At 52.7% G+C, this 16,679-nt stretch overlaps 2 protein-coding genes across 7 annotated transcripts in view; one reads left to right on the forward strand and one right to left on the reverse strand.

Annotated features, from left to right (window-relative positions):
• The window catches only part of LOC105102943 (maestro heat-like repeat-containing protein family member 1), a 63,776-nt gene extending 60,889 nt beyond the window's left edge, over positions 1-2,887 (reverse strand). For 3 of the 6 annotated variants that reach the window (XM_031444328.2, XM_031444334.2, XM_031444324.2), the window contains exon 1: positions 2,431-2,887. The gene's annotated coding sequence lies outside the window, so the exon portion shown is untranslated. The remainder of the gene's footprint in view (positions 1-2,430) is intronic. The other 3 variants (XM_031444336.2, XM_031444335.2, XM_031444325.2) reach the window with 2 other exon arrangements.
• Positions 2,888-7,208: 4,321 nt separating this feature from the next.
• Positions 7,209-15,676, forward strand: FKBP4 (FKBP prolyl isomerase 4). The gene is made up of 11 exons (XM_031444346.2): positions 7,209-7,344; positions 7,488-7,842; positions 9,692-9,836; positions 10,276-10,418; positions 11,250-11,370; positions 11,621-11,777; positions 12,394-12,484; positions 12,585-12,668; positions 12,934-13,119; positions 13,617-13,856; positions 14,895-15,676. Exons 2-11 carry the CDS (start codon positions 7,738-7,740, stop codon positions 15,000-15,002), a joined length of 1,380 nt encoding a protein of 459 aa, XP_031300206.1. The 5' UTR covers positions 7,209-7,344; positions 7,488-7,737; the 3' UTR covers positions 15,003-15,676.
• Positions 15,677-16,679: the final 1,003 nt, after the last annotated feature.

Here is a 16,679-nt window from a genome sequence, read left to right on the forward strand (position 1 = left end):
TTCCTGCGGATAGGAAGTCGTCTGGGTTCTGGGTTTCTCTGCTCTGTCCCTTAGTCCAAATGCCAGCTCGGACCCCCTGCCCCCACCCCCTCCACGGTTTCAGCAAGTCCTGTGACATGGTGCGCCACCCCCCACCCTCACCCCCCAATCCCAGGGAGAAGCATGTCCTCAGCCCCTTGTGTAGCCACGGGGCTTACTGTGCGAACTCTATTTTCTGCTCAGTTCTGTTGTGAACCTGAAACTGCTCTAAAAGAATAAAGTCTACTAAAATTTTTTTAAAAACCATAAATAAATAAGTAAACCTAATTATCACCATTCCCCCCCCAAAAAAGAAATAGACAAATAGGTCAATGGAACAGAAAAGAGAAGCCAGAAATACACCCACATAAAAATAGTCAACTGATTTTTGGCAAAGACAATGCAGGAGAGCTAAGATAGTCATTTCAACAGATGGCGCTGGAACAACTGGGCATCCACGTGCAAAAAATGAATCTAGACACAGACTTTACACCCTTCACAAAAATGAACTTAAAATGGATCCCATGCCTAAGTGTAAAAAGCAAAACTATAAAACTCTTAGCAGATAACATAGGAGAAAACCTAGGTGATCTTTGGTTTGGCCATGACTTTTAGATGCAACACCAAAGGCATGATCTGTGAAAGAAAGAATTGGTAAGCTAGACATTAAAATTTAAAATGTCTGCTCTGCAAAAGACACTGTCAAGAGAATGGGAAGACAAACCACAGACTGCGAGAAAATATCTGCAAAAGACATACCTGATAAAGGGCTGTTATCAAAAATATACAAAGAATGCATGAGACTCAACAGAAAAAAAATCTGATTAAAAAATAGGACAAAGGCCTTGATACCGCACCAAAGATTTACAGACAACAAATAAGCATATGAAAAGATATTCCACATCATATGTCATCAGGGAGAAACAAATGAAAACAATGAGACACCACTACACAACTATTAGAATAGCCAACATCCAGAACACTAACAGCAAATGCTGATGAAGATATGGAGCCACAGGAGAGAGATTTCCTATTTGTTGCTGGTGGGGATGCAAAACAACCACTTTGCATGACAGTTTGGCAGTTTCTTTCAAAACTAAACATATGCTTATCTTACAATCCAGCAATCAAGCTCCTTAATACTTACCCAAAGGAGCTGACAACTATGTCCACACAAAATCCTGCACATAAACAGCTTTATTCATAACTACCAAACATGGAAGCAACCAAGATGTCCTTCAGTAGATGAATGTATACACTGTGGTCCATCCAGACAATGGAATATTACTCAGCACTAAAAAAAAGACCTATCAAGCCATGAAAAGACATGGAGGAAACTTGAATGCATATTATTCAGTGAAAGAAGCCAGTCTGAAAAGGCTACATACTATGTGATTCCAACTATACAACAACTGGAAAAGACAAAACTGTAGAGACAAAAAGTGGAAATAACCCCAACATCACCAACAATAGAATGGATAAGCAAGCTGTGGTACAATCACACAGTGGAAAAGTACACAACAAGGAAAGGAATTGAACTACTCCTGCGTGCAAGAAAACGGATGGATTTCACAGACATCATGTGGAATGAAAGTAGCCCGGCAAAAAAGTGTATACTGTATGATTCTTTTTGAATGCTGTTCAAAAGCAGACAAAAACTAATGGATTGCCAGAGGTCAGAACAGTGGTTACCCTTGGGGGTGGTAAGGCCTGGGAGGGGATATGCGGGAGCGTGTTGGGGTGCAGCCGTGTTCTGTATCTTGGTCTGGTAGTTAGAAGGTACACACAAACCTACAACTTGATCGAACTATACATCTATTTCTGTCTTTTAAAAAAGTGAACAGATACTATATTATTATCCATTTTCAAGATCTTTCTCAGCTCTGGGTCTCTGTGAGGCCTTCCTGGAACACTTTCCCCTCCACACACCCTTCCCTCCTGCACCTTGAAGCCGCACCACGCGGGTCAGCCTTACGTTTGCTCTAACTTCTCTGTATAAGCACCAGAAGGATCTGCGACAGAATCACAGATGACGTGCACCCCACAGTCCCTTGTGCCGACCCAGGAACCTAGTAGGTGCTCAACAAATATCTCTTTTTTTAGTTAAAAATGAACTCGGTATGTTTAATAAAGCTTGGTCTTACCGAAATCGCCGTAAAAAAAAAAATTGCGTTCCCGCCCACACGACCGAATTCCAGGGGACAGAGGAGGCGAGGAATGTAAAGACCAAGAACAGTCCGTATAAAAGCTTCAGAAGAGCCGCCCGGTGATGTTACCACAATGACGCAGGTACCAACAGAAACCAAACTACAAAGACCTGGGCTGCCAAGCAGGCCCTGCAGCCGAGCACCGGGCGTGCGCCTGGCTCCGCGCCCCCGGCCCGGCCGGCGCTCGCGCTCGCTGGGGACGGACCCGGAAGGGGCTTTGCGCTTGGGGCGAGGAACCTGGTGTCCGGAGTCCTCCGGCGGCCCAGGCGGAGGGGGCCTGGGGCGGGCCGCTGTCCTTCAGGAGTTCCTCCTCTTCCCGAGTCAGTGTAGCCCCTGTCACGTGCCAGCCAGCGGCTCTGGGTCCCCAGAGCCCACCAGCGGGCACGGAGGCCGGGGCGCGCTCTAGGCCCCCGGAGAACCAGCCCTGAGCCCCCAAAGAAGCCCCAGGCGCAGGCTCTGCCCCAGCTGGTGAGACCGAGCTCCGTCCCTCGGTCCCTCGGTCCCTCGGTGCAGGGCCGAGAGCCACGCCTGCGGCTGCGTCCCTCGCGGCAGGAAGTCCCGGCAGCCGCGCCCACCGACCGGGCCTGAGCCGGGGGCTCCCGTCAGCGCGCAGTCGGACTTGCCACCCGCCTCAGCACCTGTCCTTGGAACAAATCGGCAGCCACCGGCAGGGCTGTCACCAAGGGAAAGTGCAATACTGCCCCACAGCCCTTACTTCATCGCCCAGTGCAGGTGCGCTCCAGATGCTGCTTACCAGCGCTCTGCCCAAGGACCCCAAGGACGGAGGGCCGCCAGCAGCCAGGGCACGGCGGCCCATCCCTAAGTCCCTCAGGGGCGGCCGCCAACTCCGAGGCTCAAGACCTCCGGACCCACTTACTAAATTTATCTTTGCACCAAATGGCCGTTTGTAGGAAGGAACAGCGGCACACATCAGTGGGCGCAAGTCTTGAGGACAGGGGTGTTCTCCACGGTAAAGAAAGAGGATGATTGTGATGTCAAGTAATGGAAGCCCCTGGAAACCCCAGAGCCCCTTAAGAAAAAAAAGGAAAAAAAAAAAAGACACCTTTTCATCCTCCCTAAAGGTATATGAGGCTCTCTTTGGCCTACCCAGGAATCCCGGCGAGGATTCCCACCCCATCTAGGGCTCCCAGGAGCCCAGCAGGAAATGAAAGCTCAGGCAGTCAGCCCGAGGAAACGCCAGAGCAGCTCCCTGGGGGGCCCTGCTTGTGAAGGGAAGGGCTGCTTAACACTCCACCTGCAGGGCCCACGGGAAGGGGTGAACTCAGAGGTGCTCGGAAGACACATTTCGGTTAAATGCTGAAAGGATAACTATTAAAGTCAGTATTTGACTAAAGCTGGCTATTTCTAACACAGAATGAACTTCTGAGATACAAGGAATCTGAACTTTCACATGCAGGTTTTACAGTTATTACAACTTAAACGTTTTATAATATTAGCAGACCACTTACAGAAGTGTGACGTTACACCAAAGGAACGGTCATTTCTTCATTTCACAATGAGGGCGGCTGAGTCGGCCCCAGGGTCACTGCCGAGCACATTTATGACATTAAATACACATTTACTCTCCCCTGAGGACGATGGAGGGCAAGATTTTATTTGTCCCAAAAGGCCATCCTCGCTCTAGTTATGCTAATAAGATATGAGGAGAGCCTAGACAAACATGTGATCTTTGACCACACAGGGGTTTGGGGAGGCTGGAAATTACACTGAAATAGTCATCTGGCCACTGGACCCTCTGATGAACGAGGCCAAAGCCTAATTTCAGTGCATCCAGAAATACAGAAGGATGAAAATTGGCTAGTTTTGATCATTCCTAGGAACAAAATAAAAAATACATACATCTGAAGCAGGAAATCCGATTTTATTTTTAAAAAGAAGGAAAAAAACTCCTTTCTTTCATCAGGAAAGCCACCAAATATCCCATCTTCCTACCCACAAGGAGATGAGATAATGGTGGAGACCAAGACCAAGTCTTCACTTTCACGGGGCTCCCAGTCTTGTTGGGATGACAAAATGACAAAGCCACTACATCAGATTGTCAGGGTAACTAAGTGTTAAAGAGCAAAAAGCACAAATGTGACGTCACACCAGGAAGAAGCATCCACTGGAAATGATGGAGCAAAGCCTTGTCTGGACCAGTCAGTGCTCTCAACCTGAGGGCTGGAGACTCGGGCGTCCTCCAGGCCTCCTACTCCTCATCACAGCAATCAACAGGCTGAATAAATAAAACATGGCACAATATAAAAAGAGAAAATAAAACAAGCAGAAAAATGGCACACATAAAGCTTACCGCTCATCTACTTGCTACATGCCATGCACTGCCGTAAGTACTTCACACGTAATAATTATCATTTAATCCTGGAAGAAAACCCCGGCGAGAGGAATTATCAGAGGTGAAGAAAACTTGCCCAGCGACCCATGGCGTGTTCAGTGACGAAGCTGCAGGTCTCCATTACATGTAGACACCACACAGAGGCCCAGTCTTTCACACGTATGGAAATGGGCCTGTAATCTCTCAAAGAAATAAATAAGTGTTTTATGAAATGTGTAGCAGCTGTTTTGGTCAATAGTACAGCTTATATTTTCTCAGTCAACAGACACCGAAAGTAGCAAGAAATTATGTAAGTGTCCTTCACATTTTGGGTATTAGATTTCTGACACTCATCATGTTGGTGATGTTCTAATTCTCAGGTTGGGTGGTATGTTCTCAAGGTTAATTATGTTGGTATGTCATATAACATATGCACGCATGTATACACACACACACACACACCACCACACTCATCGCACATTTCCTTGAACGATTCAACTATTACTTTTTTTTTTTTTTTAACATTTAAGAGCATTGGCAGTCTGAGAAGGTCAAAACAGCACTTTAAAAACAAGGGATTTTCAAACAAGGGGTCTTTGGTTGGGGAGGGTAAAAGCTCAGTGGTAGAGCGCATATTTAGCATGCAGGAGGTCCTGGGTTCAATCCCCAGTCCCTCCACTGAAAAAAACCAAAAACACACGGGGTCTTTGTGCCTGAGGGATGGGCCTGGCATTAGTGAGATGTACCAGGTGAGTTCCCAAAGGCTCATTCTGGCAATAACAAAACTTCTAATCACACCAGGAGTTACCTACAGAGTAAGGTGGATGATGGGGGAGGGGCTCTCTTCCTCTAGCCAAAGGAGAAAATTTCAAAAGGATTTTGAACGACTGAATGATATCACTGAAAAAAATTATGTTGTTACACATCTTTAACGGGAATATTAATTTCACCGAGCTGGGACAGGGATGTGGCAGAGGAGGGAAAGAACAAAACATCTGTGCACTTTCTGCACTGTATGTGCAAGTTTCACAATCCGAAAAATATAATGTAAATAACCAGAAAAAACTCTAGAAATAAGGTCCTCCCCTGGAATCCAAGAACCCAATGCCTACTGCCCCCTCCCCTCTCCAAGCCCCTCAACCACCCATTGACTGAATGGGCCCAGAACCTTCCTCCCACAACCTTTCCCTCTGGCTCCTCCCCTTTCCATCCCACAGTATCCTCTCCTCGCTTACAGAGCTCTGTGTTTTTAGCACTTTGTCCACATCTCACCTCACCGTCATCACACTAGAATAATGACTGTTATTTATCAACCACCCGTTGAAGGTGGGCGCTGGGCCAGACACCTGACATACACTCCCTCTTTTTAGCCATTACAGCCACACTTATTGACAGCTGTTACGATCCCCATAACCTGCCCCAAATCAGTCAGTGCGAGGGCGACCCGACTCTTTGCTTCCTCCGAAGCAGAGGCTCCAGCTACTGTCATCATGTGTTTAAGCAACAGCAGGCACACCCTCACTGCTCCGCTGACGTGTGCGACAGAGACAAAAATTAAAAGGATGCAGGAAAGCGTTACACTAAAGGTAGACTTTCCTTTTCTCTCCCAACTTGCTCTGCCGGATAATACCCAATGGCCCTAGCCTCAAAAGAAACCAGCACACTCTTGAGAATGAACAGGTGCATAAGCTAGTAGCAAGATAACTGCGACCCCACAGGCCAGCACCTTAGCCACCACTCGTCTTGGGAAGTTTAGGAGGGCTTTGGCACTGTTACTTCTCACCCTGCTGAGGACAGTGTAGAAGAGACATAGTTTTAACCCCTAGTGAATCAACCCCCGCCCCCCCCCCCACGCCCCGCCAGTCCTCTGAGGGTACGCCCAGTCATCCAATGAGAAGTGTCTTAGTCATGGCTAAAAGCGTTCGCAGTAAATTGCTGGAGGAAACGGTTCTATTTCTTCAGCATCTTCTTCCAGTCGAGTTCAGACAGAAAGGAAGGACTGCCGTCAACTACCTAGCTATGGTATGGTATTGAAAGTTCATCTGTAACAGCCCTTTTAATTACCTACCTAAATGGGACACTTTGCGTGGCACAGCATAGTGCTAAGCAAACAGCGAAGGCTCCAAAATTTTTTCTTTTGTGATATTACTGGAATACAAATTCATAGAACTATTTGATACTACGCACCAAGCACTATGCTAAACTGAGGTTAAGTACTAAGAAAAAACAAACAAAAAACAAAGACCCTCCATACCAGAATCTTGTCAAAAGGTTATTGTTTGGATAACCGGGCGCTGCGGTGCATCGACCTACCGCGCAGATGCTATGCACGCCACAGAAGTCCGTAACATTTAGGAACCCACTATTAAGAAAGTATTGCTTTCTATGGACTTTCAGTAAAATGTCATGACTTTTCTTGAGTTGAAACCCTTAAGTATTAACCGAAACGGCAGTTTTATTATTGTCGGGGAAGGTCCCTTTAATACGCGCCCCATTTGAGTCCTTACAGCTCAGCGAGTCATTTCTTGCAAACGGGCTGCTGGGCTCGCAGCATTTTGCAAGGCCGAAGGCGGCCCGCCTCCCCCGCCCTGGGGAAACCCCGCTGCCTCCCCGGCTCTGCGCACTGGGGCAACGCTCTCCACCCGCTCTGCGTTACGGACGCGCGCCCAGCGAGGCGGGGAGGCCGGCGGCCCGCATCTCGGGCCGGGGAGACGCACGCGCGGCGCCCACGTCCGGCTGCGCGGCGTCGGATGCTGCGGAGGATCGAGAAAGATCTGGAAGAATCCGGTTAGACCGGGAACGGGGTGGGGGGAGGAGGCCGGGAGAGCGCGCAGCAGGGGCGGGGGGTGTCTGCGGAGTCCAAGGGTCCCAGGACAGGGGCGGGGCCAGGCGGCCGGCGGGAGGAACAAACCAGAAACCACCTTTCGCAGGAGCGCCCTGAGCGCCTGAACCCGAACCGGCTCGGCCGCCGCCGTCTCTAGAAAGTTCTCCCCCCACGTCCCTCGCGGCCGCCCGGCTCCTCCCAGCCCCTCCCTCCGCGGCGGTGGGACCAATCGCTCCCCTGGCCGCCCACGACCCACCTCCTCTGCCCGCGCGCGCCGGAGCAGAGGTGCGCGAGCCCCGGCCGGCCGCCCGCACAGCCGCGCATATCCCCGCGCCCGCTGCCCGAGAAACGGCGCGATGACCGCCGAAGAGACGAAGGCGGCCGAGAGCGGCGCGCAGTCGGCGCCGCTCCCCCTCGAGGGGGTGGACATCAGCCCCAAGCAGGATGAAGGCGTGCTTAAGGTAAGGGGCGAGGGGCGCCCTGGGGGTGCTGGGGGCGCCGGAGAGCCGGTCGCCGCCGCTTCTCAGCCTCCGGCCGGGGCTCGGGATGCGGACGGCCGCCTCTGCAGCTTCCCGGCCGGCCGTTGAGTGGGTCGTGCAACCGCGGCCGGGCGCATCGCCTTCTTGGCTGGGCCGCTCGTTCCGAGCGGGAGGGCGGCCACACGTGCGGAAAGGAGAGGTCTGGGCTGTGGCCACCCAGCTCCTCTGTCCCCCAGCCCCCCAGGCCCGGGAAAGGCCCGGGAGCGCAGCGCCCGCTTCGGCTGCGGCGTGCGCGGGGAGGGGCGCGGCGGGAGGGCGGGCGCGCGAGCTGCAGGGAGCCCGGCGGCGTGCACCGCCCTCTCTGCGACCCTGCGACCAGCTCCTTCCCTGCCGGCCGCAGCCGGGGAGCCCCCGGGCCGCCTGCTTCTCGGTGGTGCGGAGCTCGCCGACCCCGGCAGTTAAACATTAGCCGGGAGTTGAAGCGGGTCCCAGGAGTTATTTCTTGGCCCGCGGGCCTTTGTGCGACTTGGTGCGCGGGCCTGGCGCCCTCCGCCCTCTCGTCACCCCTTTCCTAAAGGCTGGGACCCGGCTAGGTCACCCGCTCGGCCATGCCGTCCCCCTCCCCCCGCCCCGGTGCATGCCGGGACCTGTAGTCTCTTCACCACCCCTCACCCCACCCTCGGCCTTCCTGAGCTCGGGGTGCGGGGCTGGGAGGAGATGCTTTTGCTTGAGAGCCGGCTACCACGTTACCGCCCGAAGAGCCAGGGGGAGGGGTCTGGGACCCAGTCAGTGGGGCATCTTGACCCAGGTCAGGATAACCGGCTATGCTTCAGAGCCAGGGCTTCTGCGCTGTCCAGGATGGCGAAATCCTAGCCCGGATTCGTGCCCTGTCCTCACCCAGTGTTTCTTTTCCTCCTAGCTTCCCACCGCCAAGCCCCACAAGTGTGTGTGTCTTGGGCAAGTTGGGGACCTCGGGGACCTCCTGGCTGGTCCAGAAACGCACCTGGCTACTCTCCCAGTGTGCACGTGGCTCCCAGGGAGACTCATTTCCCTTCTTTCCTCCACTCCTTCCTCTTTACTTTTCTATTTCTGCTTGAGTTCATTGTCCATTCCATTGTGGAAGCTTGCTCTTAGAGGGTAACCAACCACACACCTGCCAGGTAGCCCACAGAGGCACCTACTAGAAATGCTAAAGAAGAAAAGTAGAGTCTTACAAGTTTCTGGGAAATACTCTAGCTTAAACCGAGGACCTAAATAGCCCACTAGTCAGGAATGCTCAAGTCCCAAGTCAGAGTTGAGGGCCTGGCAGAGAGCCCCGTGCTCATCACAACCTGGTATTTACCTCTTTTGGACTGCTCCTGTTCCCTTCATTACTCGCGTTTCTCTTCTCTGTCTAGACCAGACCCTGATCTGATGACCGGCGTTTAAGACAGATGAGGAGAGGTAGCACAAGTGCTTTTCCTTTTGCTGCTGCTGATGTTTTACTCAGCCTTTAACCAATTAAACCCGGTAACAGCTCTGACGGAGACGAGCGTCACTACTTTACCAGAAAGGTCTGGAGAGTTAAAGTGACTTGATAAGAACATTCAACAAAAACTTGAACTCAGGTGTTTTGTCTCCAGTTTTTCAGACTAAGTCATGTCACAGTTCAAGACAGGGAGGTCAGTTTCTAGCCAAGCTCCATATCAGAGTCATTTGATGACTGGGCAGTTGAGTTACTTACAAGGAGGCAGAAGAGTCTGTGGGTGCTCCCAGTGGAGACATGCAGGCAGTCTTGGGGCCTCTCTGCTTCCTTCCTCAGGTGCTCACCACCTCCCTTTCTTCCTCCCAGGCCATCAAGCGAGAGGGCACCGGCACGGAGATGCCCATGATCGGGGACCGTGTCTTTGTCCACTACACAGGATGGCTGCTGGATGGCACCAAGTTCGACTCCAGCCTGGACCGCAAGGACAAATTCTCTTTCGACCTGGGGAAAGGTAGGCATGGTTAATAGGCTGGTAGGATAGGGGTGTGTAAGCTGTTGCAAGCTGAAACCACATTCTCAAGCTTTAAAAGGAGTAGTTTATTACAGTCTGTTAATTTTTTTCCTGTTAATTGCTTTTTCTTCCACTGTCTCGAAACTATATTGATTTTTATCTCATTCCTCTGAACACCTTACTTCCTCTTTGGGACTGGACTGCCTTATTTCTTGAACCCCTTTGTTCTAGAGTTGCGTGGTTGGTTGGTTTGTTTTGAAAGAGGTCTGAGACCTGACAGCATTTATCGCAAGCAAGTTTTCCACCTTCCCGGTCCCATTTCTAAAAGGTGTCCTGCTTCCCCTGGGGCATGGATGGCACAGTCAGTCTCTTGGGCCACTGTCTGAACCAAGAGTCAGATCCCAGTCAAGGAGAACATGTTTGTTTTCTGTACCGACAGGGGAGGTCATCAAGGCTTGGGACATTGCCGTGGCAACCATGAAAGTGGGGGAAGTGTGCCACATCACCTGCAAACCAGAATATGCCTATGGTACGGCAGGCAGCCCTCCGAAGATCCCTCCTAATGCCACGCTTGTGTTTGAGGTGAGTGTCTGGCCACAGAGAGCAAGGCAGAGAGCCAGCCTTATCTCCACCCAGTTTCTGGCTGCCCTCCAGCCCTTCCTGCGGCTTGGAGACAATGTAGCCGAGGCTGAGGGCCTGCCCTTAGGGGAGGGGGAGAGATGGAGAGGGCAGCTGGCACTGCTGTGCACATTGCCTGCTGCTGCCAGACCGTGGCGGATGATGGAGGTGTCAGGTGGGAAGAGGTAGCCACAAAGCCCTCTTCAGACTTGAAGCAGCAGAGTCAGGGGTTCAGGCATGTTTATCTCAAGAGTGGTGCACAGAGGAGGTGTGCTGTAACTGAAAGTAGTCAGGAGGTCATGATCTATGTGTGGTTGTGAGTGACAGCAGGGAGCACTGGTGCTCTAGAGATAAGGGGAGGGGGACGATGCCTCCCCCATGGGTCAAGTCGGGGAGGAAAGCCTTTGCCGAGGCAGTGGAATTTGACATGTTCAGTCTTGAAAATGGTTGAGCCCTAATCAGTGGGTACTTGGAAAATGTTCAGAAGACTCCTGAGAGGTAGCGGTCATTTCTAATGCCTGTCGCATGGGGCTTCTCTGGTGGCTGAGTGAGGACCGTCTGGAACGTGTGCTTGTTCTGTGGAGCAGGTAACAGAGTGATCCCCTGCAGTTAAATTGAATCCGTGGGGCCTGCCCACCTCTACCGAAGCTGACACGAGGGCCGCTGCCAAGAGCTCAGCCGCTCTGTCCACGCCCAGTGTGGCTGCCCTTGTGATCAGACCGGGTCTGGCATTTACCAAGGACTCTTTTGAGTGAGAGAGGAGTTGTGTCATCCTACGGACGTCCTGTCCCACAGGTGGAGCTGTTTGAGTTCAAGGGGGAGGACCTGACAGAAGAAGAAGATGGGGGGATCATCAGGAGAATACGGATTCGGGGCGAAGGCTACGCCAAGCCCAACGACGGTGCCATGGTGGAGGGTGAGACAGTACAACCTGGGATTTCAATTCGGATCCCAACACTTGGGCCCTGGGTGGATTTGGGCGACCTCATGCCTTTCTCTGATCCTGTTTTCTTATCTGTAAAATGAGGGACTGGACCACGTCCTCTTAACACCCATTCATGTCTGAGAACGCAGCAAGGGCGTGTGGGGGCAGGAGGCGGTGAGGTGGCACCCTCCTCAGCCACTGGCCCACTCACGGCGCTGGTGCACTGCCTCTCCCTCGCCAGTTGCACTGGAAGGGTACTACAAGGACCAGATGTTTGACCGGCGCGAGCTCTGCTTTGAGATTGGTGAGGGCGAGACTGTGGATCTGCCTTGTGGGCTGGAGAAAGCCATTCAGCGCATGGAAAAAGGAGAACATTCCATTGTGTACCTCAAGCCCAGGTGAGGAACACTTCGGCCCAGGTGTGGGCGCTTTGTAGAGCAGGTGGGCGAGCCGAGGTCCACCGGGAGTTGTGTAACTGGCCACTTGTGTCCCATCCCCTGCATGTACTCCCTGTGGCTCTGCCCACCCGCCCCCACAGTCATCAGCATGAGCTCTTCGTTGTCTTCAGGAGCATGGCCACAGTTATCCACGTCTCCTTGAATCCAGTCCCGGCTGCTTCAGATTCCCTTTTTTGGCAACATCAAGATTTTCATCTCCCATTAATTTATTCAGTCATTAATGATACTTACTGAAACACACCTACTGTGTGCCAGGCACAATGCTAAAAATTCCTTAGTATTCAAAGACATTATCTCTGCCTTCTAGTGACTCTTGTTTAGTGACTCCATTTAAATTAGTAAGCATTCCAGTACGTAGCATGAGTTATGAGGAGGGTGTGTGAGACACTAAGAGACCAACTAACTCTAAGAGGTCGGGGAGGATTTTGCCGAGCAGGAAACATGTGCACCAAGACTCAAGGGATGGGGAGGAACTTTTCCAGGAAGGAAGAAGCCTTTCCAGTGGGGAGCGGGTTAAGTGCTGCTGAGGTGACCTAGTGTTTTCTTGTCCCCACAGCCATGCCTTTGGCAGTGTTGGGAAGGAAAAGTTCCAGATCCCACCAAATGCTGAGCTGAAATACGAAGTCCATCTGAAGAGTTTTGAGAAGGTGGGTTTGTTCATGGTCTTCCCTACCGTGAAGTCAGCTTCCCCCAAGAGGTGACTCTCTGGGGCAGCTGACAACTTGTTCACCCCTGGGTGTCTGGCAGGCCAAGGAGTCTTGGGAGATGAGTTCAGAGGAGAAGCTGGAGCAGAGCGCCATAGTGAAAGAGCGGGGCACCGTGCACTTCAAGGTGAGCCTACGGCTGTGGCCCCGTGGCCAGCCCGTGGGGGCGCCTCTGCATTCGCCTTCCCCCCACGACTGAGCGCACGTTCTGCTGTGGAGGAGGCAGGCTGGCACCTGCCACCTTCGCCGAGCATATGAGAGCCAGCTGGTTGAGCCTGGGGGTGTAGGGGAGGCAGGACTCGCGCAGGCCATGGGTCACTGGTGACTCCAGGGTGCGACGGCCTGGGGCTGCTGAGCCTGTGCTCTGTGCCTGAGCCTCCCTCCCATTCTAGGAAGGCAAGTACAAGCAAGCTTTACTGCAGTACAAGAAGATTGTGTCCTGGCTGGAATATGAGTCGAGTTTGTCTGATGAGGACGCGCAGAAGGCACAGGCCCTTCGGCTGGCCTCCCACCTCAACCTGGCCATGTGTCATCTGAAACTACACGCCTTCTCAGCTGCTGTTGAAAACTGTAACAAGGTGAGGGCGCGGAGGTAGCTTTCACAGGCAAGGTCAGGTGAGCTGCTGGAGTGTCTGAAACTTGCCTCAGTGACTAGGGTGGTGGGGGCAGGCGGAGCAGCAGAACTCTGAGACCGAGGACCCAGGAGCCAACACCTTGGCCTTAGTGGTAGGAGGTGGCGGCAGAGGTAGAAGGAGACGTTGGATGGAAGAACGGCCCCCGCACTTCCTCCCCGGCTCGCCCTTCCCTGTGCCTGCCTCACCCTAAAGAGAATGGAAACGTCACAGGGTCTTCTCTTTCATCTAAAGACCTGGCTTCCCATTCTGCCTCTCGGACTAAGTGAAGTTCCCTGCTAGACCTTGTCCTTTCCATGGAATGCCCAAGACTGGTCCTTTCCGGGCTGGAGCCAATGCTGCCGTTCAGCCGCATCCCACTGAGGGCCACCTTTGGAGCCCAGTCTTGGACTGAGAAGCTGCAGGATCTGAGGTCTTGCTGTTGCTTCCTCCCTGTGTCTTAGGCCTTGGAACTGGACAGCAACAATGAGAAGGGCCTTTTCCGCCGGGGAGAGGCCCACCTGGCAGTGAATGACTTCGACTTGGCACGGGCTGACTTCCAGAAGGTCCTGCAGCTCTACCCCAGCAACAAAGCTGCCAGGGCCCAGCTGGCTATCTGCCAGCAGCGGATCCGCAAGCAGCTCGCTCGGGAGAAGAAGCTCTATGCCAACATGTTTGAGAGGCTGGCTGAGGAGGAGAGCAAGGTGAGCGAGGATGGGGACAGGGAGCAGTTCGGGTGGACAGAGAAGGGGGCGCTACCTTGTCCCCGTGCCCAGCCCAGCCAGCACGGGCTCTCTGTCCAGTCACGGAAGCCAGAAGCTGTCCTAGTCCCTGGAGCGGTAGCACACGTGTTCTCAGTAAAAGCCCTTCTGACGGCCGGCATTCTTGCAGGATCAGGCCCCAGGGTCAGGCTGGCTGCTCTGTGCTCACGTTCCTTGTGCCCATGTAAAACACAGGTTTCAGAAACGCAGGTATCTAGGGCGAGGGAATAGCTCAGTGGTAAAGAGCATGTGCTTAGCATGCACAGGGTCCTGGGTTCAGTCCCCAGTCCCTCCATTTAAAAAAAAAACATAAATAAAACCTAATTCCCCCCCCCCCAAAAAAAAACTCAGGTTAGGTATCTAAAAATTGTAGCATGTAATCTTTAAAAATTGTACTTACGTATTTTTTTTTCAGGCTAAGTCTTCAAAATCCAATGTGTATTTTATATTTAAATCACTCTGAACCAGCCATATTTATTTTTTATTTTTTTATTATTGGGGGGGGTTAATTAGGTTTATTTGGTTTTTTAGAGGAGGTACCGGGGATTGAGCCCAGGACCTCATTTATGTATGCTAAGCACACGCTCTGCCACTCAACTATACCCTCGCCTCTAAACCAGCATAGTTAAGTGTTCAGTATCCACACGTGGTAGTAGCTACCCTGGGTAAGTACCATCTTACACAGTAGTGCAGTAAATGATGATGTGAATTCATAATTTTGTACATGTGCAGCTCTATCTTTAGGACATCTAAAAAGGGAGTTGCTGTGTCCGTGTAATTCTGTCAGAAGTTAGTGTGTATTTTTTTTCACTTGGGGGAATCCGCAGTTTGGGCACAGACTGTACAGGCGTCACGTGCTAGGCAAATACAGGGGTGCCATCAGATCGCAGGTGGCAGAGGGACAGGGAGTAAGTGACTTTCCCATCAGAGGGACAGGGCCAGATGAGAACTAGGATTCATCCCTCCCTCTCCTTGTTGCAGGCCAAGGCAGCCACAGCTGCAGGCGGCCGTCAGGCCGACACAGAGATGAAGGATGAGCAGAAGGATGCGGCACCCGGGGGCCAGCCTCAGGTGGAGGCAGAAGCATAGCCCCTCCCCAGCCCTGCTCCCGCGGCTGCCTGCCTCCCCGCTCCCTCCCCTGCTCCACCCTGTTAGTTTTGTAAAAACTGAAGAATTCTGAGTGAATTAGACCTTTATTTTTCTATCTGGTTGGATGGTGGCTTTGGGGGAAGGGGGAAAGGACTGGGCTGGGGAATCGAGGTGGAGGGTCATTTTAGGTGGTGTCACCCCCCCTTCCCTCGCCCCTTCCCTCATCACATGGGAACGAATGTCTACCCACACGCACACTCATCGGAACGTTAATTTATTTTGCTTCCTCTGTTCGCTGTGTCCATTTTCCAGATGGTAGAAGGGGCAAGTGGTAGGGATGTGAAGTCTGACGAGAAAGCAGGGTGGAGAGGGAGACTCCAGACAGCCCTTTCCTCCTCCCGGTCTATTTCCAAACACGTGGCCTCCATGTGGGTGCTAGGGGCACGGGAAAAACCACTGCTGTGCCCGTTTCCTCTCTGCTCCCTTCCTCGCCCCAGATGGTGTGGCTGATGGTGTCTTCTGGTGTCATGGTGACCACCCCCTGTACCCCTTCCAGTATTTCCCTTTCTCAGCCAGGCCGTGTCCCCACCCCCTCAGCCTCTTCTCTGCACGTTGCTGAAGGTCCAGGCTCGCCTCAAGTTCCGTGTTTGAGCAATAAAATGGAAACAATCAAACCTGGGTGTCAGGCAGCCCTTTCTCTTTGGCCTCAGGGATGGGTGAGGTGGGTGGCTACACCAAGGGGGCAAAATTAAAGGAGTCGCCCACCTTATCCCCACTCCTGCTTAAAACTCGGCAGCTAATACGGAACCCGCGGGCTGTAGCCGGGGCCTGTGCGAAGGCCGGCCTCGTGGTCCCCGTGCTCCCTCCCCCAGCAGCCTGGTGGGTTTCAGTAGCCGGTCTTCTTCCCTAACACTTAGGAAGAGGGAAACACAAACATCTAAATTGCAGGAACTGGGAGTTCGTCTTGAGGTTAGATTTATCTGCGTTCGCCTCACTGATGCAGTAGGAAGTTCACGCTTTCCTGGTTACCTAACAAGGTGACACCAGTGTTGTCAGCAACACCTGTCAGTCTCCTTTCACGCAATTAAGGGGAGAGGGAGGGACAGTCAAGCCTGGGAGCTCTGGCAGCCCCTCCGGCCCACTCTCCAGCTTTCTTCTTGTCCTTACACTTGAACTGCTCTGACCCCTGACTCCCAGGGCACTAGGGGCACTGGGAGAGGCCAAGGGGCATGGCAGCCATGCTGAGCCTTGTCCGGAGAACTGCTTGCAGGCCAAGGCCTGTACTTGTGCCGCCTCCCTCGTGTGTGGGCTCCCAGGTCCTTTCTGCACAGTGATACGGGTAGTCCGCCCACCCGCAGGCTTGTACAGGTCCTTCCAGAAGAGACTCTCCGTGCTCCTGTGGAAGGTCAGTCTCTGTGAAAGTACCACCACGTTGCACAGCACGGCTGGTGCCAGAGCCGGTGCTGAACGTGGGTGTCCTCCCGAGGTCACACCGCAGTCCTGCGTCCCAGTCTTCTGTATTTCGGGATTAGACTTGCCCCTGCGGCCAGTGAGGACACCTAACTCTCAACAGGCACTTCCGGTGTAGACCTAGCACTAAACCAAGAGCCTCACAGATTGACTTTAGTCCTGGTATCTACCCTCCAAGGAAGGTACTGCCCCGTATTACAGATGAGG

This window comes from Camelus dromedarius, chromosome 25 (genome assembly GCF_036321535.1).
Source record: "Camelus dromedarius isolate mCamDro1 chromosome 25, mCamDro1.pat, whole genome shotgun sequence".
Taxonomy (NCBI): Eukaryota; Metazoa; Chordata; class Mammalia; order Artiodactyla; family Camelidae; genus Camelus; species Camelus dromedarius.

Coding starts and splice junctions, on each gene's coding strand:
- FKBP4 (XM_031444346.2), top strand. CDS start 7,738: ATGACCGCCGAAGAGACGAAGGCGGCCGAGAGCGGCGCGCAGTCGGCG. Junction 12,485..12,584: donor ATCTGAAGAGTTTTGAGAAG/GTGGGTTTGTTC, acceptor GGTGTCTGGCAG/GCCAAGGAGTCTTGGGAGAT. Junction 12,669..12,933: donor GGGGCACCGTGCACTTCAAG/GTGAGCCTACGG, acceptor CTCCCATTCTAG/GAAGGCAAGTACAAGCAAGC.